The sequence below is a fragment of the Ammospiza nelsoni genome, chromosome 22 (assembly GCF_027579445.1).
Source record: "Ammospiza nelsoni isolate bAmmNel1 chromosome 22, bAmmNel1.pri, whole genome shotgun sequence".
Classification (NCBI taxonomy): domain Eukaryota; kingdom Metazoa; phylum Chordata; class Aves; order Passeriformes; family Passerellidae; genus Ammospiza; species Ammospiza nelsoni.
In genome coordinates, this window is record NC_080654.1 from 6,135,313 (window position 1) to 6,160,656 (window position 25,344).

Genomic DNA, 25,344 nt, shown 5'->3' on the forward strand with positions numbered 1-25,344 from the left:
CATTCCCAGTATGGAATTCCTGCTTATTCCTGGTATGGAGTTCCTGGTATGGAGTTCCTGGTATTCCCATGTAGAATTCCTGGTCATTCCTGGTGCAGAATTCCCGGTATTCCCAGTGTGGAATTCCTGCTCATTCCCAGTACGAAATTCCTGCTTATTCCTGGTATGGAGTTCCCGATATTCCCCTGTGAAATTCCTGGTCATTCCTGGTGTGGAATTCCCAGTATTGCCAGTATGGAATTCCTGCTCATACCTGGTGGAAAATTCCTGGTCATTCCCAGTATGGAATTTCTGCTTATTCCTGATATGGAGTTCCCAGTATTCCCAGTGGGGAATTCCCACTGTTCCCGGTGGGGAATTCCCAGTATTCCCAGTATGGAATTCCTGTTCATTCCCAGTGCGGAATTCCTGCTCATTCCCAGTATGGAATTCCTGCTTATTCCTGGTATGGAGTTCCTGGTATAGAGTTCCTGGTATTCCCATGTAGAATTCCTGGTCATTCCTGGTGCAGAATTCCCGGTATTCCCAGTGTGGAATTCCTGCTCATTCCCAGTACGAAATTCCTGCTTATTCCTGGTATGGAGTTCCCGATATTCCCCTGTGAAATTCCTGGTCATTCCTGGTGTGGAATTCCCAGTATTGCCAGTATGGAATTCCTGCTCATTCCTGGTGGGGAATTCCTGGTCATTCCCAGTATGGAATTCCTGCTTATTCCTGGTATGGAGTTCCAGGTATTCCCAGTGCGGAATTCCTGTTCATTCCCAGTGGGGAATTCCCAGTATTCCCAGTATGGAATTCCCAGTATTGCCAGTATGGAATTCCTGCTCATTCCTGGTGGGGAATTCCTGCTCATCCCTGATGTCCCCCTTTGGAATTCCCGCTCATTCCCGGTATTCCTGGTACATCCCGTGGTGCCAACACCGTTTCTCTTTGCTTTCCTTCCCCGCAGAAGGGCTGGAGCCGGAGACCCAGGAAGGGTGAGTGGGATTTGGAGCATTTAGTGGGATTTCCATGGAATTTTGGGGGTTCTGGTGGGATTTGGGGCATTTAGTGGAATTTCCAGGGAGTTTTGGGGTTCTGGTGGGATTTCAGTGGGATTTGGGGGAGTTTCCTGGAATTTCCAGGGAGTTTCCTGGGATTTCGGTGGGTTTCAGGAGGTTTTGGTGGGAATTCCAGGATTTCTGGCGGGATTTTGTGTCCCGTGATGGATCTTTGGGATCCGTCCCCTCCGTTTGGTGTCGCAGCTGCTGCCGTGCCTCAGTTTCCCCTCAGTTTCTCTGCATTTCAAAGAGCTCCGAGCAGGAGAACTCCGGGATTTTGGGATCTTTTCCATCATCCCTGAGCGTGTTGGCAGAACATCCCTAAAAATGTAGGATGACCTTAAATCCTGGGATCCTAAGGAGCAGATGGAAAGGGGGGGGAATTCCTTTAAAAAATTCCTTATTTTGTTCCTGTGGTGGGAATGGGGGTGACAGTGGGTGGGAACTTTGGGAGGCCCCAGTCCTGGGGGATTTGCCCTCAATCCTGAGGGATTTTTCCTGCAGGATCCCGGCACAGGTGAGCAATGGCGAAGCCGGAGGAGATTCCCAGATCCGGACCCGCACCTGGAAGAGGGAGAGCATCTGCAGAGGTGGGGAAAGGCTGGGATTAAACCCTTGGGATTAACCCTTGGGATTAAACCTTTGGGATAACCCCTGGGATTAAAGCCCTGGGATTAAACACCTGGGATTAAACCCCTGGGATTAAACCCTGGGATAACCCCCCAGGATAATCCCTGGGAATAAACCCCTGGGATAACCCCTGGGATTAAACCTTGTGATAACCCCCTGGGATAACCTCTGGGATTAAACCCCTGGGATTAACCCTTGGGATAACCCCTGGGATTAAACCCGTGGGGTAACCTCTGGGATTAACCCTTGGGATAACCCCTGGGATTAAATTTTAGGATTAAACCCCTGGGATTTAACCCCTGGAATAACCTCTGGGATAACACCCTGGGATAACCCCTGGGATTAAATTTTGGGATTAAACCCCTGGGATTCAACCCCTGGAATAACCTCTGGGATAACACCCTGGGATAACCCCTGGGATTAAACCCTGGGATAACCTCTGGGATTAACGCCTGGGATTAAACCCCTGGGATTAACCCCTGGATAACCCCCTGGGTTAACCTCTGGGATTAAACCCCTGGGATTAACCCTTGGGATAACCCGTGGGATAACCTCTGGGATTAACCCTTGGGATAACCCCTGGGATTAAACCCCTGGGATTTAACCCCTGGCATAACCCCCGGGATAACACCCTGGGATAACCCCTGGGATTAAACTTTGGGATTAAACCCCTGGGATTAACCCCTGGATAACCCCGGGATAACCCCTGGAATAACTCCTGGTGGGCTCGGGAAGGTTTCTGCACCCCGTTGGGGTCCTGGGCTGCTGATCCCAATCCCGATCCCAACCCGATCTTGGTGTTCCCAGGGGAGCGTTTCTCCTTCCCGGAGGTGGAGGACGAGGTCATCTACGACGACGTTCCCTGTGAGGGCCTGGATGTGGACCAGGACGGTATGGGAACGCTCTTCCTGCTTTTCCAGCTGGGAGCTGCCTCTTCCCGGTTTTCCAGGGGCTCCCATCCCCATTTTCTGTCAGGAAGGAGAGTCCCATCCTCCAGGAGGCTGTGGGTGGGAATAACCAGGGAAATCCTGGGATCTGGGAGGGATGGGGCTGCAGGACCCTGAGGGTTCCAGAGAATGGGAATTCTGCAGTTCTGCACTAGTATTCCCAAAATTCTCCTTCCTCTCCTTCCTTCCTCTATCCCCCTCATTTCTGTCACTCCCAGGGGATCAGTTTCCCCTGGATTCACCCATCCATCCCAGAATGCTCCCAGCTCCCTCCCAAACAGTCAAAGCCCAGAATTCCCATGGCTTGGGAGCACAGGGAAAAGCGGGAATGGAGCAAGAATAGGGCAGGAAAATGGGAATGGGAATGGAGCGGGGATGGGAATGAAGCGGGAATGGATCGGGGATGGAATGGAAATGGAGCGGGAATGGAATGGGAATGGAGCAGGGATGGAATGGGAATGGAATGGGAATGGAGCGGAGATGGAATGGGAATGGAGTGGGAGTGGAGCAGGAATAGGGATGGAGCATGAATAGGGATGGGGATGGAATGGGAATGGATTGGGGATGGGAATGGAGCAGGAATGGAATGGGAATGGGAATGGGGCAGGGATGGGAATGGAGCAGGAATGGAGCAGAGTTGGGAATGGAATGGGAATGGAGCAGGGATGGAATGGGAATGGAGTGGGAATGGCACAGGGATGGGAATGGAGTGAGAGTGGAGCAGGAATGGAGCGGTAATAGGAATGGAGCATGAATAGGGATGGAAATGGAGCAGGGAAATAGGAATGGAATAGGGAATGGGAATGGGAATGGGAATGGGAATGGGAATGGAGCAGGAATGGAATGGGGATGGGAATGGAGCAGGGATGGGAATGGGAATGGAGCAGGGATGGAATGGGAATGGAGCAGGGATGGAATGGGAATGGAGCAGGAATGGAGTGGGAATAGGGATGGAGCACGAGTGGTGATGGGAATGGAGCGGGGATGGGAATGGGGAAAGGAGTGGAGTGGGGATGGAGTGGGAATGGAGCAGGGATGGGAATGGAGTGGGAGTGGAGCAGGGATGGAGCATGAGTGGAGATGGGAATGGAGCGGGGACGGGAATGGAGTGGGAGTGGGAATGCATTGGGAATGGGGATACACCGGGAATTGCGGTCCCGGCAGGCGCGGGGCTGATCTACGCCGAGGTGCAGCGCGGGGAGGGGACGCGCCTGGGGCAGGACCTGGGCTGGAGCTCCAGCGAGTTCGAGAGCTACAGCGAGGGCGAGTCCGGAGAGGAATCCCGGCCGGAATCCCGGCGGGACGCGGAGCCGGCCAAGCTCCGCACGGCGTTCCAGCCCAAGGTACCCATCCCTATGGAACCCTCATCCATCCCTTGGAACCCTCATCCATCCCTTGGAATCTTCATCCATCCCTTTGGAACCCTCATCCATCCCTTGGAATCTTCATCCATCCCTTTGGAACCCTCATCCATCCCTTGGAATCTTCATCCATCCCTTTGGAACACTCATCCATCCCTTGGGAACCCTCATCCATCCCTTGGGAACCCTCATCCATCCCTTGGAACCCTCATCCATCCCTTGGAATCTTCATCTATCCCTTTGGAACACTCATCCATCCCTTTGGAATCCTTATCCATTCCTTTGGAACCCTCATCCATCCCTTGGAACCCTCATCCATCCCTTTGGAACCCTCATCCATCCCTTGGGAACCCTCATCCATCCCTTTGGAACCCTTATCCATCCCTTGGAACCCTCATCCATCCCTTGGAATCTTCATCCATCCCTTTGGAACCGTCATCCATCCCTTTGGAACACTCATCCATCCCTTTGGAACATTCATCCAGCCCTTGGAACACTCATCCATCATTTTTGAGCCTTTCCCTGCTGTTCCTGCATTCCCTGCTCCATCCTAGCCGGAATTCCAGGATGCTGCTGCCTGTTCTGTGCTGCTTTCCCTGCTCCTGCTGCATTCCCTGCTCCATCCCAGCTGGAATTCAGGGGCGATTTCTCCTCTTTTTGAGTCTCTCTCTGCCTTTCCCTGCTCCTGCTTCTTTCTCTGCTCCATCCCAGCCGGAATTCCGGGTCATTTCTCCTGTTTTTGAGCTTTTCCCTGCTCCTGCTGCATTCCCTGCTCTATCCCAGATGGAATTCTGGGCTCATTTCTCCTGCTTTTGAGCATCTTTCTGCCTTTCCCTGCTCCTGCTTCATTCTCTGCTCCATCCCAGCTGGAATTCTGGGGTCATTCCTCCTGTCTTTGAGCCTTTCCCTGCTTCTGCTGCATCCCTTGCTCCATCCCAGCTGGCATTTCAGGATTTTTGGGATGATTCCTCCCATTTCTGAGCCTTTCCCCACTGCTTCTGCCCTCCCTGCTTGCTCCCAGACAGGATTTTTGGGATGATTTCTTTCGTTTTTGAACCTTTCCCTGCTGTTCCTGCACTGCCTACTCCATCCCAGCTGGAATTCTGGGATCATTTCTCCTGTTTTTGAGCTTTTCCCTGCTCCTGCTGTACTCCCTGCTCCATCCCAGCTGGAATTCCAGGATGCTGCTGCCTGTTCTGTGCTGCTTTCCCTGCTCCTGCTTCATTCCCTGCTCTATCCCAGCTGGAATTCCGGGGTCATTTCTCCTGCTTTTGAGCATCTTTCTGCCTTTCCCTGCTCCTGCTTCATTCTCTGCTCCATCCCAGCTGGCATTTCAGGATTTTTGGGATGATTCCTCCCATTTCCGAGCCTTTCCCCGCTGCTCCCAGCCGGAATTCCGTGCTGCTGCCGCCTCCATTCCCTGCTCCTTTGGGATGATCTCTCCTGTTTTTTTGCATTTGCTGCTTCCTGGGATCTCTGCTCTGCCGCTCTCCCGCTTTGCTTTGGGCTCAGCTCTCTCCAGACCTCCATAAACTCAAGGAAAAATGCGCCAGGACTAAGCGGGAGCTCCTGGCTCTGAGAGTTGGGGGGAAGGAAATGCAGGAGCTGAAGCACAAATCCGATTGGAAGGTACCGACCCCGTCCCGCAGCCCGAAATTCCCCAAATTCCACGGCCTGGGGGGGATGAAATTCCCTCGTGGAATGGATCCAGGCTGGGCCCATCCCATTCCTGGCCCAGAAAATCAGCCTGGAGCTGCTGGGGCTTCCCGAGACATCAGAATTCAGGGATTCGGGAAGGGGTTCAGGAAGAAAATAATGAGTTCAGGAATTCGGGAAAGAATTCAGGAATTCAGGAATTTGGAAATGAATTCAGGAATTCAGGAATTTGGAAACGAATTCAGGAAGGAATTCAGGAAGGAATTTAGGAAGAAAACGACGAGTTCAGGAATTTGGAAAGGAATTCAGGAGTTCAGGAAGAAAATAATGAGTTCAGGAGTTCGGGAAGGAATTCAGGAAGGAATTCAGGAAGAAAATGATGAGTTCAGGAATTTGGGAAGGAGTTCAGGAAGAAATTCAGAAAGAAAATCAGGAGTCCAGGAATTCAGGAAAGAATTCAGGAATTCAGGAATTTGGAAACAAATTCAGGAAGGAATTCAGGAAGGAATTTAGGAAGAAAATTATGAGTTCAGGAGTTTGGGAAGGAATTCAGGAAGAAAATCAGGAATTCCGGAAGGAATTCAGGAAGAAATTCAGAAAGAAAATCAGGAGTTCAGGAATTTAGAAAGGAATTCAGGAATTTGGAAACTAATTCAGGAATTCAGGAAAGAATTCAGGAAGGAATTCAGGAATAAAATAATGAGTTCAGGAATTTGGGAAAGAATTCAGAAAGAAAATCATGAGTTCAGGAATTCAGGGAGAAAATCATGAGTTCAGAAGTTCGGGAAGGAATTCAGGAAGGAATTTAGGAAGAAAACGATGAGTTCAGGAGTTTGGGAAGGAATTCAGGAAGAAAATCAGGAATTCCTGAAGGAATTCAGGAAGAAATTCAGAACGAAAATCAGGAGTTCAGGAATTTGGGAAGGAATTCAGGAATTTGGAAACTAATTCAGGAATTCAGGAAAGAATTCAGGAAGGAATTCAGGAATAAAATAATGAGTTCCGGAATTTGGGAAAGAATTCAGGAATTCAGGAAGGAATTCAGGTAGAAATTCAGGAAGAAAATAATGAGTTCAGGAATTCGGGAAAGAATTCAGAAAGAAAATCAGGAGTTCAGGAATTCAGGGAGAAAATCATGAGTTCAGGAGTTCGGGAAGGAATTCAGGAAGGAATTCAGGAAGAAAATGATGAGTTCAGGAATTTGGGAAGGAGTTCAGGAAGAAATTCAGAAAGAAAATCAGGAGTTCAGGAATTCAGGAAAGAATTCAGGAATTCAGGAATTTGGAAACGAATTCAGGAAGGAATTTAGGAAGAAAATAATGAGTTCGGGAATTTGGGAAGGAGTTCAGGAAGAAAATCATGAGTTCAGGAGTTCAGGAAGGAATTCAGAAAGAAAATCAGGAATTCAGGAATTTGGGAAGGAATTCAGGTAGAAATTCAGGAAGAAAATAATGAGTTCAGGAATTCAGGAAAGAAATCAGGAATTTGGGAAGGAATTCAGGAAGGAGTTGAGGAAGAAAATGATGAGTTCAGGAATTTGGGAATTCAGGAAGAAATTCAGAATTCAGGATGAAATTCAGGAAGAAAATTATGAGTTCAGGAATTTGGGAAAGAATTCAGGAATTTGGGAAAGAATTCAGGAATTCAAGAAGAATTCAGGAAGGAATTCAGGAAGGAGAATTTAGGGAATTGTGGAACCTCAGGGCAGAGCCTTTCCCACCCCATCCCATCCCAGCTGATATTCCATGGGGTAGAACTGCTGGGATTTGGGGTAGAACTGTTAGATTTGAGGTACAACATTGGAATTTGGGGTAGAAATGCTGAGATTTGGGGTAGAACTGTCAGATTTGGGGTAGAACTGCTGGGATTTGGGGTAGAACTGTTAGATTTGAGGTACAACATTGGAATTTGGGGTAGAAATGCTGAGATTTGGGGTAGAACCGTCAGATTTGGGGTAGAACACTTGGATTCAGGGTAAAACTCTTGGATTTGGAGTAGAAATGCCGGGCTTTGGGGTAGAACTCTCAGCTTTGGGGTGGGAAGGGCCAATCCCCCTTTTCCTGCCCCACACATCCCATCCTGGCTCAGGAAGGGCCAGAGCCACCCCCGCATCCCTGCCCGGCCCCGCTTGGCTGCGCTGCACGACCCCACAGCTCCGGCTGCTGCCATCCATGGGGGGATCCCAGGGGATACTGGGGGATCTGGGGGGATCCATGGGGGATCCCGGAGCCCTGGCCCTGTGCCTGCTGCTCCTGGCTGGGAAAACAGGGAATGGCACTCCAGGGATCTTCCTGAGGAGCTGGATCCGGGAGGGATCCTGGGGTAGCCTGGAGCTTCCTCATCCCTGAGATCCCTGTGCTGATCCCTGTGATCCCGGTGATGATCCCTGAGATCCAGGTGATGATCCCTGAGATCCCTGTGCTGATCCCTGTGATCCCTGTGCTGATCCCTGTGATCCCGGTGATGATCCCTGAGATCCCTGTGCTGATCCCTGTGATCCCTGTGCTGATCCCTGTGATCCTGGTGATGATCCCTGAGATCCCTGTGCTGATCCCTGAGATCCCTGTGCTGATCCCTGTGATCCTGGTGATGATCCCTGAGATCCCTGTGCTGATCCCTGTGATCCCGGTGATGATCCCTGAGATCCTGGTGATGATCCCTGAGATCCAGGTGATGATCCCTGAGATCCTGGTGATGATCCCTGAGATCCCTGTGCTGATCCCTGAGATCCAGGTGATGATCCCTGAGATCCTGGTGATGATCCCTGAGATTCCTGTGCTGATCCCTGTGATCCCGGTGATGATCCCTGAGATCCCGGTGATGATCCCTGTGTTCCCAGTGATGATCCCTGAGATCCCAGTGATGATCCCTGTGATCCTGGTGATGATCCCTGAGATCCCTGTGCTGATCCCTGAGATCCCGGTGATGATCCCTGAGATCCCAGTGATGATCCCTGAGATCCCTGTGCTGATCCCTGAGATCCAGGTGATGATCCCTGTGATCCAGGTGATGATCCCAGTGATCCCGGTGATGATCCCTGAGATCCAGGTGATGATCCCAGTGATCCCTGTTTTCCTTGTTATGCCTCTGATCCCTGTTATTCCTGTTATCCCTGTGATCCTGGTGGTCTTATCCTATCCCTGTTATCCTGATGATCCCTGTGGTCTTTGTGATGATCCTGGTGACCCCTGTGATTCTGGTGATGATCCCTGAGATCCCAGTGATCATCCCACTGATTCCTGTGATCCCTGAGATCCCAGTGACTCCTGTGATCCTGGGGATCCCTGCAATCCCAGTGATCCCAGTGATGATTCTGCTGATCCCTGTGATCCCTGAGATCCTGGTGATCCCTGTGATCCCAGTGATGATTCTGCTGATCCCTGAGATCCCAGTGGCCCCTGTGATCCTGGGGATCCCTGCGATCCCTGCGATCCCGGTGATGATCCCTGTGATCCTGCTGATCGCTGTGATCCCAGTGATGATCCCATTGATCCTTGTGATCCCTGTGCTCCCTGAGATCCCGGTGACACCTGTAACCCCAGTGATGATCCCGGTGATCCTGTTGATCCCTGAGATCCCAGTGACCCCTGTGATCCCAGTGATCTTGGTGATCCTTGGAATCTGTGTGCTCCCTGAGATCCTGGTGATGATCCTGGTGATCCTCCTCATCCCTGTGATCCCAGTGATGACCCTGCTGATCCCTGTGATGATCCCTGAGATCCTGGTGATCCCTGTGATCCCACTGATGATCCCTGTGATCCCAGTGATCAAACCACTGATTCCTGAGATCCCAGTGGCCCCTGTGATCTTGGGGATCCCTGCAATCCCTGTGATCCCAGTGATCTTGGTGATCCTTGGAATCTGTGTGCTCCCTAAGATCCTGGTGATGATCCTGGTGATCCTCCTCATCCCTGTGATCCCAGTGATGATCCCGCTGATCCCTGTGATGATCCCTGAGATCCTGGTGACCCCTGTGATTCCAGCCATGATCCTGCTGATCCCTGAGATCCTGGGGACCTCTGTGATCCCTATGATGATCCCTGCAGTGATCCCAGTGATGATCCTGGTGTTCCCTGAGCTGATCCCTATGATGATCCCTGCAGTGATCCCTGTGATCCCTGTGACGATCCCCGTGCTGATCCCTGAGCTGATCCCCGACCCGGTTCCGTTGCAGGTGTCGCAGCTGATGCGGGCGGCGCGCAGCGGCACCAAGGACGGGCTGGAGCGCACGCGCATGGCGGTGCTGCGCAGGGTCACCTTCCTGCAGCGCCGCGACGGCACCGGTGAGCACCGGGGACACGGGGTCCCATCCCTAGGGAATTCCGTCCCCAGGGAACCCACCCATCCCCATAGAACCCCAGGGATCCCATCCTTAGGGAATTCCATCCCAGGGAACCCCAGGGATCCCATCCCCAGGGAATTCCATCCCCAGGGAACCCATCCATCCCTAGGGAACCTCCAGGATCCCATCCCCAGGAAATTCCATCCCTCTGGAACCTCTGGGACCCCGTCCCCAGGGATCCCATCCCCAGGGAACTCCATCCCCAGGGAACCCACCCATCCCTAGGGAACCCCAGGGATCCCATCCTCAGGGAATCCCATCCCTCCAGAACCAGAGGATCCCATCCCCAGGGAACCTTCAGGATCCCATCCTCAGGGAATCCCAGCCCCAAGGAACCCCGGGGATCCCATCCCCAGGGAATTCCATCCGTCCAGAACCAGAGGATACCATCCCCGGGGAACCCCAGGAACCCCATCCCCACGGAACCCCAGGGATCCCATCCCCATGGAACTGGGGATCCATCCCTACAGAACCCTGGGAATCCCATTCCTCTGGAACTGGGGATTCCAGCCCCCGGGAACCTCCAGGATCCCATCCCCAGGGAACCTCTGGGAACCCCAGCCCCATGGAACCCCAGGGATCCCATCCCCAGGGAACTGGGGATCCCAACCCTACAGAACCCCAGGAATCCCATTCCTCTGGAACCAGGGATCCCATCCCCAGGGAATCCCATCCCTCCAGAACCTCTGGGATCCCATCCCCAGAGAATCCCATCCCTCTGGAACCAGGGAATCCCATCCTTATGGACCCCAGGGATCCCATCTCTATGGAACCAGGGATCCCATTCCCATGGAACCCCTGATATCCCATCCCCACAGAACCAGGGGGTCCCATCCCTATGGAACCGGGAACCCCATCCCTCCAGAACCTCCTTCCCCTTCTTTCTCCCGCCTCTTTCCATGGATCTGGAGCTTCCCAGGATCTCTGCAGGCTCCACCTCCCTCCTTTTATCCTCAGGGATAAACCGGCAGTACCCGGCCTGTGCTTGCGTTTTTCCTTCAGGGTTTTGTCCCTCCAGGATTTCTTTCCCTGAATTCCCAATTCCCACAGGGTTTCCCATGAATTTGCTTTCAAGATTTTCCCCCTGAGTTCCCAATTCCTCAGGGATTCCTCTTTGGACTTTTCTTCAGGATTTCTTTCCCTGAATTCCTGATTCCCAGGGCCTTTCCTGTGGATTTTTCCTTAAGAATTATTTTCCTGAACTTCCAGTTCCTTGGGGCTTTTTCTTGGGTTTTTCCCTTAGGATTTTCCCCCCGAATTCCCAATTCCCAGGAGCTTTCCCGTGGATTTTTCTTTCAGCATTTTTTGCCGTGAATTCCCAATTCCCACAGGGTTTCCTGTGGATTTTTCCTTCAGGATATTTTCCCCCCTGAATTTCCACTTCCTCAGGGTTTTTTCTTGGAGTTTTCCCTCAGGATTTCTTTTGCTGAATTCCCAATTCCCAGGGCCTTTCCTGTGGATTTTTCCTTCAGGATTTTTTCCCTTCAGGAACTTTAGCCCTGAATTCCCAGTTCCCAGGAAGTTTTAATGAGATTTTTCCTTCAGGATTTTCCCCCTGAACTCCCAATTCCCAGGAGGTTTTCACTGGATTTTTCCCTCAGGATTTTTCCCCTGAACTCCCAATTCCCAGGAGGTTTTTCTGGGATTTTTCCCTCAGGATTTTTCCCCTGAATTCCCAATTCCCAGGAGATTTTCCCTCAGGATTTTTTCCCTGAACTCCCAATTCCCAGGAGGTTTTCACTGGATTTTTCCCTCAGGATTTTTTCCCTGAACTCCCAATTCCCAGGAGGTTTTCACTGGATTTTTCCCTCAGGATTTTCCCCCTGAACTCCCAATTCCCAGGAGGTTTTCACTGGATTTTTCCCTCAGGATTTTTCTCCTGAATTCCTGATTCCCAGGAGGTTTATTCTTGGGTTTTTCCCTCGGGATTTTTCTTTGGTTTTTCCCCAATTCCTTGGGGGTTTTTCTTGGATTTTTCCCTCAGGATTTTTCCTCTGAATTCCCAATTCCTTGGGGGTTTTTCTAGGATTTTTCCCTCAGGATTTTTTCCCTGAACTCCCAATTCCCAGGAGGTTTTCACTGGATTTTTCCCTCAGGATTTTCCCCCTGAACTCCCAATTCCCAGGAGGTTTTCACTGGATTTTTCCCTCAGGATTTTCCCCCTGAACTCCCAATTCCCAGGAGGTTTTTCTTGGATTTTTCCCTCAGGATTTTTCCCCTGAACTCCCAATTCCCAGGAGGTTTTTCTGGGATTTTTCCCTCAGGATTTTTTCCCTGAACTCCCAATTCCCAGGAGGTTTTCACTGGATTTTTCCCTCAGGATTTTCCCCCTGAACTCCCAATTCCCAGGAGGTTTTCACTGGATTTTTCCCTCAGGATTTTTCTCCTGAATTCCTGATTCCCAGGAGGTTTATTCTTGGGTTTTTCCCTCGGGATTTTTCTTTGGTTTTTCCCCAATTCCTTGGGGGTTTTTCTTGGATTTTTCCCTCAGGATTTTTCCTCTGAATTCCCAATTCCTTGGGGGTTTTTCTAGGATTTTTCCCTCAGGATTTTTCCCCTGAACTCCCAATTCCCAGGAGGTTTTTCTGGGATTTTTCCCTCAGGATTTTCCCCCTGAACTCCCAATTCCCAGGAGGTTTTCACTGGATTTTTCCCTCAGGATTTTTCCCCTGAACTCCCAATTCCCAGGAGGTTTTTCTGGGATTTTTCCCTCAGGATTTTTCTCCTGAACTCCCAATTCCCAGGAGTTTTTTCTGGGATTTTTCCCTCAGTATTTTTCCCCTGAATTCCCAATTCCTGAGGGGTTTTCCCTCAGGATTTTCCCCCTGAACTTCCAATTCCCAGGAGGTTTTCACTGGATTTTTCCCTCAGGATTTTCCCCCTGAACTCCCAATTCCCAGGAGGTTTTCACTGGATTTTTCCCTCAGGATTTTTCTCCTGAATTCCTGATTCCCAGGAGGTTTATTCTTGGGTTTTTCCCTCGGGATTTTTCTTTGGTTTTTCCCCAGTTCCCAGGAGGTTTTTCTGGATTTTTCCCTCGGGATTTTTCCCCTGAATTCCCAATTCCTGAGGGGTTTTCCCTCAGGATTTTTTCCCTGAACTCCCAATTCCCAGGAGGTTTTTCTTGGAATTTTCCCTCAGGATTTTCCCCCTGAACTCCCAATTCCCAGCAGGTTTTCCCTCAGGATTTTCCCCCTGAACTCCCAATTCCCAGGAGGTTTTCACTGGATTTTTCCCTCGGGATTTTTCCCCTGAACTTCCAATTCCCAGGAGGTTTTTCTGGGATTTTTCCCTCAGGATTTTTCCCCTGAACTCCCAATTCCCAGCAGGTTTTTCTGGGATTTTTCCCTCAGGATTTTTCCCCTGAACTCCCAATTCCCAGGAGGTTTTTCTGGGATTTTTCCCTCAGGATTTTTCCCCTGAACTCCCAATTCCCAGGAGGTTTTTCTGGGATTTTTCCCTCAGGATTTTTCCCCTGAACTCCCAATTCCCAGGAGGTTTTTCTGGGATTTTTCCCTCAGGATTTTTTCCCTGAACTCCCAATTCCCAGGAGGTTTTTCTGGGATTTTTCCCTCAGGATTTTTCTCCTGAACTCCCAATTCCCAGGAGTTTTTTCTGGGATTTTTCCCTCAGTATTTTTCCCCTGAATTCCCAATTCCTGAGGGGTTTTCCCTCAGGATTTTCCCCCTGAACTTCCAATTCCCAGGAGGTTTTCACTGGATTTTTCCCTCAGGATTTTCCCCCTGAACTCCCAATTCCCAGGAGGTTTTCACTGGATTTTTCCCTCAGGATTTTTCTCCTGAATTCCTGATTCCCAGGAGGTTTATTCTTGGGTTTTTCCCTCGGGATTTTTCTTTGGTTTTTCCCCAATTCCCAGGAGGTTTTTCTGGATTTTTCCCTCGGGATTTTTCCCCTGAATTCCCAATTCCTGAGGGGTTTTCCCTCAGGATTTTTTCCCTGAACTCCCAATTCCCAGGAGGTTTTTCTTGGAATTTTCCCTCAGGATTTTCCCCCTGAACTCCCAATTCCCAGCAGGTTTTCCCTCAGGATTTTCCCCCTGAACTCCCAATTCCCAGGAGGTTTTCACTGGATTTTTCCCTCGGGATTTTTCCCCTGAACTTCCAATTCCCAGGAGGTTTTTCTGGGATTTTTCCCTCAGGATTTTTCCTCTGAATTCCCAATTCCTTGGGGGTTTTTCTGGGATTTTTCCCTCAAGATTTTTCTCCTGAACTTCCAAGTCCCAGGAGGTTTTCACTGGATTTTTCCCTCAGGATTTTCCCCCTGAACTCCCAATTCCCAGCAGGTTTTCCCTCAGGATTTTCCCCCTGAACTCCCAATTCCCAGGAGGTTTTCACTGGATTTTTCCCTCGGGATTTTTCCCCTGAACTTCCAATTCCCAGGAGGTTTTTCTGGGATTTTTCCCTCAGGATTTTTCCTCTGAATTCCCAATTCCTTGGGGGTTTTTCTGGGATTTTTCCCTCAAGATTTTTCTCCTGAACTTCCAAGTCCCAGGAGGTTTTCACTGGATTTTTCCCTCAGGATTTTCCCCCTGAACTCCCAATTCCCAGCTGGTTTTCCCTCAGGATTTTCCCCCTGAACTCCCAATTCCCAGGAGGTTTTCACTGGATTTTTCCCTCGGGATTTTTCCCCTGAACTCCCAATTCCCAGGAGGTTTTTCTGGGATTTTTCCCTCAGGATTTTCCCCCTGAACTCCCAATTCCCAGGAGGTTTTCCTTGGGTTTTCCCCTCAGGATTTTTTCCCTGAATTCCCAATTCCCGGCCCTTTCCCTGTGCCGCAGGGGACGGGGAGCGCAGGAGGAGCGCGGCTGAGGCGGAGAAGCCGCCGCGCTCCCGCCGGAGCTCCCGGGTTTCCCTGGAGCAGCCCGGGGCAGGTAGGATCCAGGGGAGGTAGGATCGATCCCGCTGGATCCCAGCGCCTGGAGCTGCCCGGGGGATCGGCCGCGTGTGTTCCCGGCTTTCCCAGAGCATTCCCGTGGGAAATGTGTGTGTTCCCGGCGTTCCCATGGGATCAGCTGCATGTTCCCGGCATTCCCAGAGCATTCCTGTGGGATTGGCTGTGTGTTCCCGGCATTTCTGCAGCTTTCCATGGAATTGTCTGTGTGTTCCCTGCTTTCCCAGAGCATTCCTGTGGGATTGGCTGTGTGTGTTCCCGGCTTTCCCAGAGCATTCCCATGGGATTGGCTGTGTGTGTTCCCTGCTTTCCCAGAGCATTCCTGTGGGATTGGCTGTGTGTGTTCCGGCATTCCCATGGGATCGGCTCTGTGTGTTCCCGGCATTCCCATGGGATCAGCTCTGTGTGTTCCCGGCTTTCCCAGAGCATTCCCGTGGGATTGGCTGTGTGTGTTCCGGCATTCCCATGGGATCGGCTCTGTGTGTTCCCGGCTTTCCCAGAGCATTCCCGTGGGATTGGCCGTGTGTGTTCCCAGCTTTCCCGTGGCATTGGCTGCGGTTCCCGGCATTTCTGCAGCTTTCCATGGGATCTGCTGTGTGTTCCTGGCATTTCCAGAGCATTCCCGTGGGATTGGCTTTGTGTGTTCCCAGCATTTCCATGGGATCTGCTGTGTGTATTCCCGGCACTCCCATGGGAACCATTGTGTGTTCTTGGCATTCCCAGAGCATTCCCATGGGATCAGCTGTGTGTGTTCCCAGCATTTCTGCAGCTTTAATGGGATCTGTGGTGTGTTCCTGACTTTCCCATGGGATCAGCTGCGTGTTCCTGGCATTCCCAGAGCATTCCTGTAGGATTGGCTGTGTGTGTTCCAGCATTCCCATGGGATCGGCTCTGTGTGTTCCCAGCATTCCCATGGGATCAGCTGCGTGTTCCTGGCATTTCCAGAGCATTCCCGTGGGATTGGCTGTGTGTGTTCTGGCATTCCCATGGGATCAGCTGTGTGTTCCTGGCATTTCCAGAGCATTCCCCTGGGATCGGCTCTGTGTGTTCCCGGCATTTTTGCAGATTTCCATGGGATGAGCTCTGTGTGTTCCCGGCACTCCTATGGGATCAGCTGTGGTTCCTGGCATTCCCAGAGCATTCCCATGGGATCAGCTGTGTGTATTCGCAGCTTTCCTATGGGATCAGCTGTGGTTCCCGGCATTCCCATGGGATTGGCTCTGTGTGTTCCCAGCATTTCTGCAGCTTCCCATGGAATTGGCTGCGTGTTCCCAGCATTTCCAGAGCATTCCTGTGGGATCGGCTGCGTGTGTTCCCAGCTTTCCTGTGGGATTGGCTGCATGTTCCCGGCATTTCTGCAGCTTTCCATGGGATCTGCTGTGTGTTGCCAGCACTCCCATGGGAACCATTGTGTGTTCTTGACGTTCCCATGGGATTGGCTGCGTGTGTTCCCAGTATTTCTGTGGGATCTGCTGTGTGTATTCCCGGCTTTCCCATGGGATCAGCTGCGTGTTCCTGGCATTCCCAGAGCTTTCCCATGGGATTGGCTGTGGTTCCCAGCATTCCCAGAGCATTCCCATGGGAAATGTGTGTGTCCCGGCATTCCCATGGTATTGGCTGTGTGTGTTCCCAGCTTTCCTGCAGCTTCCCATGGGATGGGATTGGCTCTGTGTGTCCCTCCGTTCCCGCCGTTCCCATGGGATCAGTCCCGCTATTCCCGCAACTTCCCATGGGATCGTTCCCGCCGTTCCCATGGGGTCGGTCCCTCCGTTCCCGCATGGCCAGCGCGGCTTTGGGGCGCGGCAATCCCGGGAGAGCATCGCCGGGGAGGAGGAGCCGAAATTAGGGAAGGAAAAAGGTCCCCGCAGCCCTTCCCTTCCCTCCCTCCTTTCCTCCCTTCCCTTCCTCCTCCTCTCCCCGCAGCCCTTCCCGGGATTTCTGGCCCGGGATGGGGCCGCGGCCATGTGGAGGCGACGGCCGCGCTCCCTTCCCGCGTTTTCCTTGGCTCATCCCGAGCTTTCCCTGGCTCGCTCACCCTCCTCCTCCTCGGCTGCTTCGGCCTCGGGTAAGGGCTGCCCGCTCCGGCGCATCCCGCTTTTCCTGCGCTCCCCGCTCCTTCTCCCGGTTCCCGCTGTCTCGGAGCGTGGACGAGGCGCTGTTCCCGCTGCTTCCAGGCGGATTTTTGGGATGGGGACCCTCCCTGTCCCCTCCCCGTGGCACTGTCCTGGTCCCCACTCCGGCACTTCCCACTTTTTCTGGGCTCCCGGCTCCTTTTCCCGATCCCTTTTCCCGGCTCCTTTTCCCGTTTCCCGGTATTTCAGAGCGAGGATGAGACGCTCTTCCCGCCCAGATTTTTGGGATGGGGACCCTCCCTGTCCCCTCCCCTTGGCGCTGTCCTGATCCGTACTCTGGCACTTCCCACTTTTTCTGGGCTCCCGGTTCCTTTTCCTGACTCCATTTCCTGACTCCTTTTCCCGGCTTCTTTTCCCGTATCCCGATGTCTTGGAGCGAGGATGAGGCGCTGTTCCCGCTGTTCCCGGGCGGATTTTTGGAATGAGGACCCTCCCTGTCCCCTCCCTGTCCCCTCTGGGTCCCATCCCCTCTCCTGCGCGGCTCATCCCGGTGTCCGGTGACCACTCTGGGATACCGGGAATACCGGGAGAACGGGCTGTGCCTCCGGCGCCGGAAGGCTCAGTTTGGGTCAGTTTGGGTCAGTTTGGGGTTTTTTGGTGTTCCCGTGCCGCAGGGGACTCGGAGGAGGAGGACACCGGCTTCCTGGAGGTCACCGTGTCCGACATGAGGCACCCCCCGCCCGAGCTGGGCCCCGCGCCCGAGGGGCTGAGCCCGCAGCAGGTCTGGGATCGACTGGGATCGGGGCTTTTCTGGGGTCGGGGCTTTTCTGGGATCGGGGCTTTTCTGGGATCAGGGCTTTTCTGGGACTGGGGCTTTTCTGGGATTTGGGATTGGGGCTTTCCTGGGGTCGGGATCGGGGCTTTCCTGGGATTGGGGCTTGCCTGGGATTGGGATCGGGGCTTTCCTGGGATCTGGGATTGGGATTGGGGCTTTCCTGGGGTCGGGGCTTTCCTGGGATCGGGGCTTTCTTGGGATTGGGATTGCAGCTTTCCGGGATCTGGGATCAAGGCTTTCCTGGGAGTGGGGCTTTCTTGGGATTGGGGCTTTTCTGGGATCTCTTGGGATCAGGGCCTTCCTGGGATGGGATCAGGGCTTTCCTGGGATCTGGGATCGGGGCTTTCCCGGGATCGGGGCTTTCCTGGATCTCCTGGAATCAGGGCTTTCCTGGGATCTGTGATCGAGGCTTTCCTGGGATTGGGATTGGGGCTTTCCCGGGATCTGGGATCACGGCTTTCTTGGGATTGGGACTTTCTTGGGGTTGGGCTCAGGGCTTTCCTGGGATCGGGGCTTTCCTGGGATCTGGGATTGGGGTTTTACTGGGATCTGGGCTTTCTTGGGATTGGGATCATGGCTTTCCTGAAATCAGGGCTTTCCTGGTATCTGTTTTGGGGATTTCCTGGGATTGGGATCACGGCTTTCCTGGGATCGGGGCTTTCCTGGGATCTCCTGGGATTGGGGCTTTCCCGGGATTGGGACAGGGGGGCTTTCCCGGGCTCTGGGGGGGTCACAGCGTCCCCCGGGCCCCGTGATTGAGCAACAGGGAAATGCCGAGTCAGCAGGAACGGCGCTGCTGGGTCAGCGCTTCCGCAGGGCTGGGGCTGCTTCCCTTTTCCTGGGATTCGGGTTGGGGGATCACAGCTGAGCCCCACAGGCTGTGCCTGCATTTCCCTGATCCGGGGATTTGGGACTCTGGGATCAGGGCTGTTCCTGCCTTTCCTTGGTTCCAGGATTGGGGGTTTTGGGGTCAAGGCTGTTCCTCCATTTCCCATATTCCAGGATTGGGGATTTTGGGGTTATGGCTGTTCCTGCATTTCCCCAATCCCGGGATTGGGGATTTTGGGATCAGGGCTGTGCTTGTTTTTCCCTGATCCCAGAATTAAGGACTCTGGGATCAGGCCTGTGCCTGTCTTTCTTGATCCTGGGATTGGGGATTTTGTGATCAGGGCTGTGCCTGCATTTCCCCTATTCCAGGATTGGGGATTATGGCTGTTCCTGCCTTTCTCCAATCCTGGAATTGGGGATTTTGGTATCAGGGCTGTGCCTGTTTTCCCCAGTCCCATGATTGGGGATTTTGGGGTCAGGTCCTTTCCCTGGTCCCAGGATTGGGGGTTTTGGGATCAGGGCCTTTCCCTGATCCCATGGTTGTGGATTTTGGGATCAGGGCCTTTCCCTGTTCCTGGAATTGGGGATTTTGGGGTCAGGGCCTTTCCCCAGTCCCATGATTGGGGATTTTGAGATCAGGGCCTTTCCCTGGTCCGGGGATTATGGATTTTGGGATCAGGGCTGGTTCTGCATTTCCCCTATTCCGGGATTGTGGATTTTGGGATCAGGGCCTTTCCCTGGTCCCGGGATTCGGGATTTTGGGATCAGGACTGTTCCTGCATTTCCCCAGTCCCATGATTGGGAATTTTGGGATCAGGGCCTTTCCCCAGTCCCATGATTGGGGATTTTGGGATAAGGGCCTTTCCCTGGTCCCGGGATTGGGAATTTTGGGATCAGGGCCTTTCCCCGGTCCCATGATTGTGTATTTTGGGGTCAGGTCCTTTCCCTGGTCCTGGGATTGGGGATTTTGGGATCTGGGCTGTTCCTGCATTTCCCCAGTCCCATGATTGGGGATTTTGGGATCTGGGCTGTTCCTGCATTTCCCCAGTCCCATGATTGGGGATTTTGGGATCTGGGCTGTTCCTGCATTTCCCCAGTCCCATGATTGGGGATTTTGGGATCTGGGCTGTTCCTGCATTTCCCCTATTCCGGGACTGGGGATTTTGGGATCGGGGCCTTTCCCCAGCCCCACGGTTGTGGATTTTGGGATCAGGCTCCATTCCCGTGCCCTGCAGGTGCTCCGGCGGCACATCCTGGGCTCCATCGTGCAGAGCGAGCGCAGCTACGTGGACTCCCTGAAGCGCATCCTGCAGGTGGGGCCGGGCCGGGGCAGGACGGGGATCCCCCGGCGCCGATCCCGCGATCCCAGCGCCGCGATTCCCGCAGGATTACCGGAACCCGCTGCTGGAGATGGAGCCCAAGGTGCTGAGCGCCCGCAAGTGCCAGCTGGTGTTCTTCCGGCTGAAGGAGATCCTGCAGTGCCACTCCATGTTCCAGATCGCCCTGGCCTCGCGTGTGGCCGAGTGGGACTCCAACGAGAAGATCGGCGACCTCTTTGTGGCCTCGGTGCGTGCGGGGGAAACGGGAACAACGGCCCCAAATCCTGCTTGGGATCGCAGGAAAAAAGAGGAATTGCCCCAAATCATGCAGGGGTCCCAGCAAAAGCCAGGAATGGCCCCAAATCCCGCTGGGGTCCTAGCAAACACCAGGAATGGCCCTAAATCCTGCTGGAGTCACGGCAAAAACTGGGAATGGCCCCAAATCCTGCTGGGATCCCAGCAAAAATCAGGAATGGCCCCAAATCCTGCTGAGATCCCAGTAGAAACCAGGAATGGCCCCAAATCCTGTTGGGGACCTAGTAAACACTGGGAATGGCCCCAAATCCCATGGGGATCCCAGCAAAAACTGGGAACGGCTCCAGATCCCACTGGGGTCCCAGCAAAAGCCAGGAATGTCCCAGTCCCTGCTGGGGTCCTAGCAAACACCAGGAATTGCCCCAGATCCTGTTGAGGTCCCAGCAAAAACCAAGAATAGCCCCAAATCCCATGGGGATCCCAGCAAAAACTGGGAATGGCCCCAAATCCCACTGGGGTCCCAGCAAAAATCAGGAATGGCCCCAAATCCTGCTGAGATCCCAGTAGAAACCAGGAATGGCCCCAAATCCTGTTGGGGACCTAGTAAACACTGGGAATGGCCCCAAATCCCATGGGGATCCCAGCAAAAACTGGGAACGGCTCCAGATCCCACTGGGGTCCCAGCAAAAGCCAGGAATGTCCCAGTCCCTGCTGGGGTCCTAGCAAACACCAGGAATTGCCCCAGATCCTGTTGAGGTCCCAGCAAAAACCAAGAATAGCCCCAAATCCCATGGGGATCCCAGCAAAAACTGGGAATGGCCCCAAATCCCACTGGGGTCCCAGCAAAAACCAGGAATGGTCTCAAATCCTGCTGGGATCCCAGCAAACACCAGGAATGGCCCCAAATCCTGTTGGCGCCCTAGCAAAAACCAAGAATGGCCCCAGTCTCTGCTGGGGTCCTGGCAAAGACTGGGAATGGCCCCAAATCCTGCTGGGATCCCAGCAAAAACCAGGAATGGCCCCAGATCCCTCTGGGGTTCTATCAAAAACTGGGAGTTGCCCCCAAAATCCCCCTGGCATCTCATCAGTCATGAATCACCCCCAAAATCCCCTGGGATCCCACCAGAGATGAGTAGAGTGATGGAGCCCAAATTGGGATGCCCCCAGCACCCCATTTTTTGGGAATCCCCACCTCATTCCCAGTGTCCTGTCCTCTCCCAGGTCTCCAAGTCCATGGTGCTGGACTCGAGACCTCAGTAGGAAGAAAATCCAGGAATCAGCTCTAAACATGCTTTGGGATCCCACCAGGGATGGGTGGAGGATTGATGGGACACCCTCAGCACTTTGCCCACTCTGTTTTTTGGGAATCCCACCCTGTTTTTTGGGAAGCCCCATGCCATTCCCGCTCTCCCGTCCTCTCCCAGCTCTCCAAGTCCATGGTGCTGGATGTGCAACCTCAGTAGGAAGAAAAAAAACCAGGAGTCAGCCCCAAACATCTCTTGGGATCCTACCAGGGATGGGTGGAGGACTGGAGTGATGGGATACCCCCAGCACTTTGCCCACCCTGATTTTTGGGAATCCTACCCCATTTTTTGGGAATCCCACCCCGTTTTTTGGGAAGCCCCATGGCATTTCTGGGAAGCCCTACGCCATTCCCACTCTCCCGTCCTCTCCCAGTTCTCCAAGTCCATGGTGCTGGACGTCTACAGCGACTACGTCAACAACTTCACCACAGCCATGTCTCTGATCAAGAAGGCCTGTCTGACCAAACCGGCCTTCCTGGACTTCCTCAAGGTCAGCATGGCCCCTCCGCGGCTCCGCTTTTCCCAAAAATCCCCTTTTTATGGCATTTTCCCAAAAAATTCCCGTTTTTGTGGCATTTCCCCCTGGCAGAAGCGGCAGATGGCCAGCGCCGACCGCGTCACGCTCTACGGGCTGATGGTGAAGCCCATCCAGAGGTTCCCTCAGTTCATCCTCCTCCTGCAGGTGAGACGGGTGAGAGGTTCTGGAGGGCATCAGGGAGGTTCTGGAGAAGGTTTTGAGGAGCTTTTGGAGAAGGGTTTTTGGAGGTTCTGGTGAAGGTTTTGAGGAGGTTCTGGACAAAGACTGGGGAGGTTCTGGAGAAGGTTTTGAGGAGGTTCTGGAGAAGCAGCTTTTTGGGTGCTGCAGGACAGGGCCATTTTTAAAAATTTTTTTGGATTTTTTTGATTTTTAAACATTTTTGGATCTATCCCAAGATCATCTCCTAAGCTTTGAATTTGGAGGTGCCCAAAGTGCTCCCAATTCCCTCGGTTCATCCTTTTCCTGCAGGTGAGAGAAGGGAGGTTCTGGAGGACTTTTAGGAGGTTCTGGAGCAGGTCTTGGGGAACTTTTGGATATTCTTTTGGATATTCTTTTGGAGAAGATTCTGGGGAACTTTTGGAGAAGATTTTGGGGAGCTTTTGGAGAAGATTTTTTGAAAGTTCTGGAGAAGGTTTTTGGGAGGTTCTGGAGAAGGTTTTGGAGAGGTTTTGGGCAAGGTTGCAGAGATTCTGGAAAAAGTTATTTGGAGGTTCTGGAGAAGGTTTTGAGGAGGTTCTGGACAAGGACTGGGGAGGTTCTGGAGAAGGTTTTTGGGAGGTTCTGGAGAAAGTTTTGGGAGCTTTTGGAGGAGGTTTTTGAGAGGCTTTAGGCAAAGATGGGAGATTCTGGAGAAGGTTTTGTGGAGGTTCTGGAGAAGGACTGGGGAAGTTCCAGAGAAGATTTTTTGGAGGTTCTAGGGAAAGTTTTGGAGAGGTTTTGGGCAAGGTTGCAGAGATTCTGGAAAAAGTTATTTGGAGGTTCTGGAGAAGGTTTTTGGAGGTTCTGGACAAGAACTGTGGAGGCTCTGGAGAAGGTTTGAAGATGTTCTGAAGAAGGTTTTTAGGAGGTTTTGGAGAGATTTTGGGCAAGGTTGCAGAGATTCTGGAAAAAGTTATTTGGAGGTTCTGGAGAAGGTTTTGAGGAGGTTCTGGACAAGGACTGGGGAGGTTCTGGAGAAGGTTTTGTAGAGCTTCTGGAGAAGGTTTTCGGGAGCTTCTGGAGAAGCACCTTTTTGGGAGCTGCATGACAGAGACACACTTTGGAGTGGACACCCTGGTTGGATTTGTGGATCCACCCAAGGATCATCCTCCAAACCTCGGTGTGGGAGGCCCCGTCAGTTTTGCCGTGGCGGTTCCTCAGGGCCATTCCCGGTGTTTCTGTGTCCCAGGACATGCTGAAGAACACCCCGCGCGGCCACGCCGACCGCCTGTCCCTGCAGCTGGCGCTGACCGAGCTGGAGACGCTGGCCGAGAAGCTCAACGAGCAGAAGCGCTTGGCCGACCAGGTGGCCGAGATGCAGCAGCTCAGCAAGAGCATCAGCGACCGCAGCAGCTTCAACAAGGTGGGGGCTCCTTGTCACCTTCATCTTCATCCTCATCCTCCTGCTCCTCTTCATCCTCAGCCTCGTCCTCCTCATCCTCCTTGTCCTCCTCGTCCTCATCATCTTCCTCATCCTTGTCCTCATTCTCCTTGTCCTCCTTGTCTTCACCTCATTTTCTTCATCCTCCTCATCTTCCTCCTCACCCACATCCCCGTCCTCCTTGTCCTCATTCTCCTTGTCCTCCTTGTCCTCACCTCATCTTCCTCATCCTCCTTTTCTTCAGCCTCCTCATCCTCATCACCCTCATCCTCATCCTCCTCAGCCTCCTCATCTTCCACCTCCTCCTCATCCTCCTTGTCCTCCACCTCCTCCTCCTCATTCTCCACCTTCTCCTCATCCTCCTCATCCTCGTCCTCCTCCTCCTCCTCTTCCTCATCCTCATCCTCCTCATCCTCCTCATTGTCCTCATTGTCCTCATTGTCCTCATCGTCCTCATCCTCCTCCTCATCCTCCTCCTCTTCCCCCTCTTCCTCATCCTCTACCTCCTGCACCCCATCCACATCCTGATCCTCAGCGGGGTTTGGAGCTGCTGGGTGGGATTTGTGACTCCCTCCCCACATTGGGATTTTAGGGAAGCAGGATCCCTGTTTGGTCCCAGAGGGTCTTGATCCAAACCAAGCCTTGAGGGTGGAATTTGGGGATTCCTTCCCGAGGATCTGCTGGGTTTGGATTTGGAGCTCCCACTCCATGTGTGGCTTCTCCAGGTTCTGGAGAAGGTTTTTGGGAGGTTCTGAAGGAGGTTTGGGAGCTTTTGAAAAAGGTTTGGGAGCTTTTGAAGGAGGTTTGGGAGGATCTGGAGAAGGTTTTTGGGAGGCTCTGGAGAAGGGTTTTGGGAGGTTCTGAAGGAGGTTTGGGAGCTTATGGAGGAGATTTTTGGGAGGATCTGGAGATGTTCTTTGGGAGATTCTGGAGGAGATGGGGAACTTTTGGAGCAGGTTTTGGGAGGTTCTGGAGGAGGTAGGGGACCTTCTGGAGAAGTTCTGGGGAGTGGTGGGGAAGGTTTAGAGAAGTTCTTGAGAAGGTTTTTCAGAGGTTCTGGAAGTGTTTTTTGGGAGGTTGTGGAGAAGGTTTTGGGACGTTCTGCAGGACGTTTGGGACCTCTTGGAGAAGCTTTATTTTTTAACAATGCTGGGAATTGATGGTTCCGACTCTGTGGTGGGATTGGCCACTCCGGGGTGGCATCTCCAGCGTGGAGTCACCACGTGGGGGTTGTCCTGCAGCTGCTGAGCTCGGGGCAGCGGCAGCTGCTGCTGTGCGAGACGCTGACCGAGACGGTGTATGGGGACCGTGGGCAGCTGCTCAAGTCCAAGGAGAGGAAGGTGTTCCTGCTCAGCGACCTCCTGGTCTGCGCCAACGTCAACTTCAAGTACGTGCGGGGCACCTCCTGACCCCAGAACCCTCGGGAGATCTCAGCACATCCCCATCCTCTTCCTCCTCCTTGTCATCCTCACCTTCCTCCTCCTCATCCTTGTTTTCCTCCTCCTTCTCCTCGTTGTCCTTCTCCTTCTCCTCCTCCTCCTCATTCCCATCCTCCTCATCCTCATTTTTGGGGGGAATCCCATTGAGTTTGGGGTGTTTGGAGGGGGTTCCCATCAGGTTTGAGGTTTTTGGGGGGAATTCCATCAAATTTAGGGGGTTTGGGGAAATCCCATTGATTTTGGGGTTTTTAAGGGGGGACCCTATCCAGTTTGGGGTTTTTGGGGGA

At 52.8% G+C, this 25,344-nt stretch overlaps 1 protein-coding gene across 1 annotated transcript in view; it reads left to right on the forward strand.

Annotated features, from left to right (window-relative positions):
* Positions 1-25,344, forward strand: part of ARHGEF10L (Rho guanine nucleotide exchange factor 10 like) — a 53,937-nt gene that overhangs the window by 10,965 nt on the left and 17,628 nt on the right. Inside the window, exons 4-15 of the mRNA XM_059487365.1 lie at positions 950-977; positions 1,545-1,630; positions 2,478-2,561; positions 3,782-3,960; positions 9,809-9,917; positions 17,635-17,741; positions 19,859-19,936; positions 20,010-20,189; positions 21,875-21,991; positions 22,091-22,183; positions 23,427-23,600; positions 24,860-25,005. Coding sequence (XP_059343348.1) covers positions 950-977; positions 1,545-1,630; positions 2,478-2,561; positions 3,782-3,960; positions 9,809-9,917; positions 17,635-17,741; positions 19,859-19,936; positions 20,010-20,189; positions 21,875-21,991; positions 22,091-22,183; positions 23,427-23,600; positions 24,860-25,005 — 1,381 coding nt within the window. The remainder of the gene's footprint in view (positions 1-949; positions 978-1,544; positions 1,631-2,477; positions 2,562-3,781; positions 3,961-9,808; positions 9,918-17,634; positions 17,742-19,858; positions 19,937-20,009; positions 20,190-21,874; positions 21,992-22,090; positions 22,184-23,426; positions 23,601-24,859; positions 25,006-25,344) is intronic.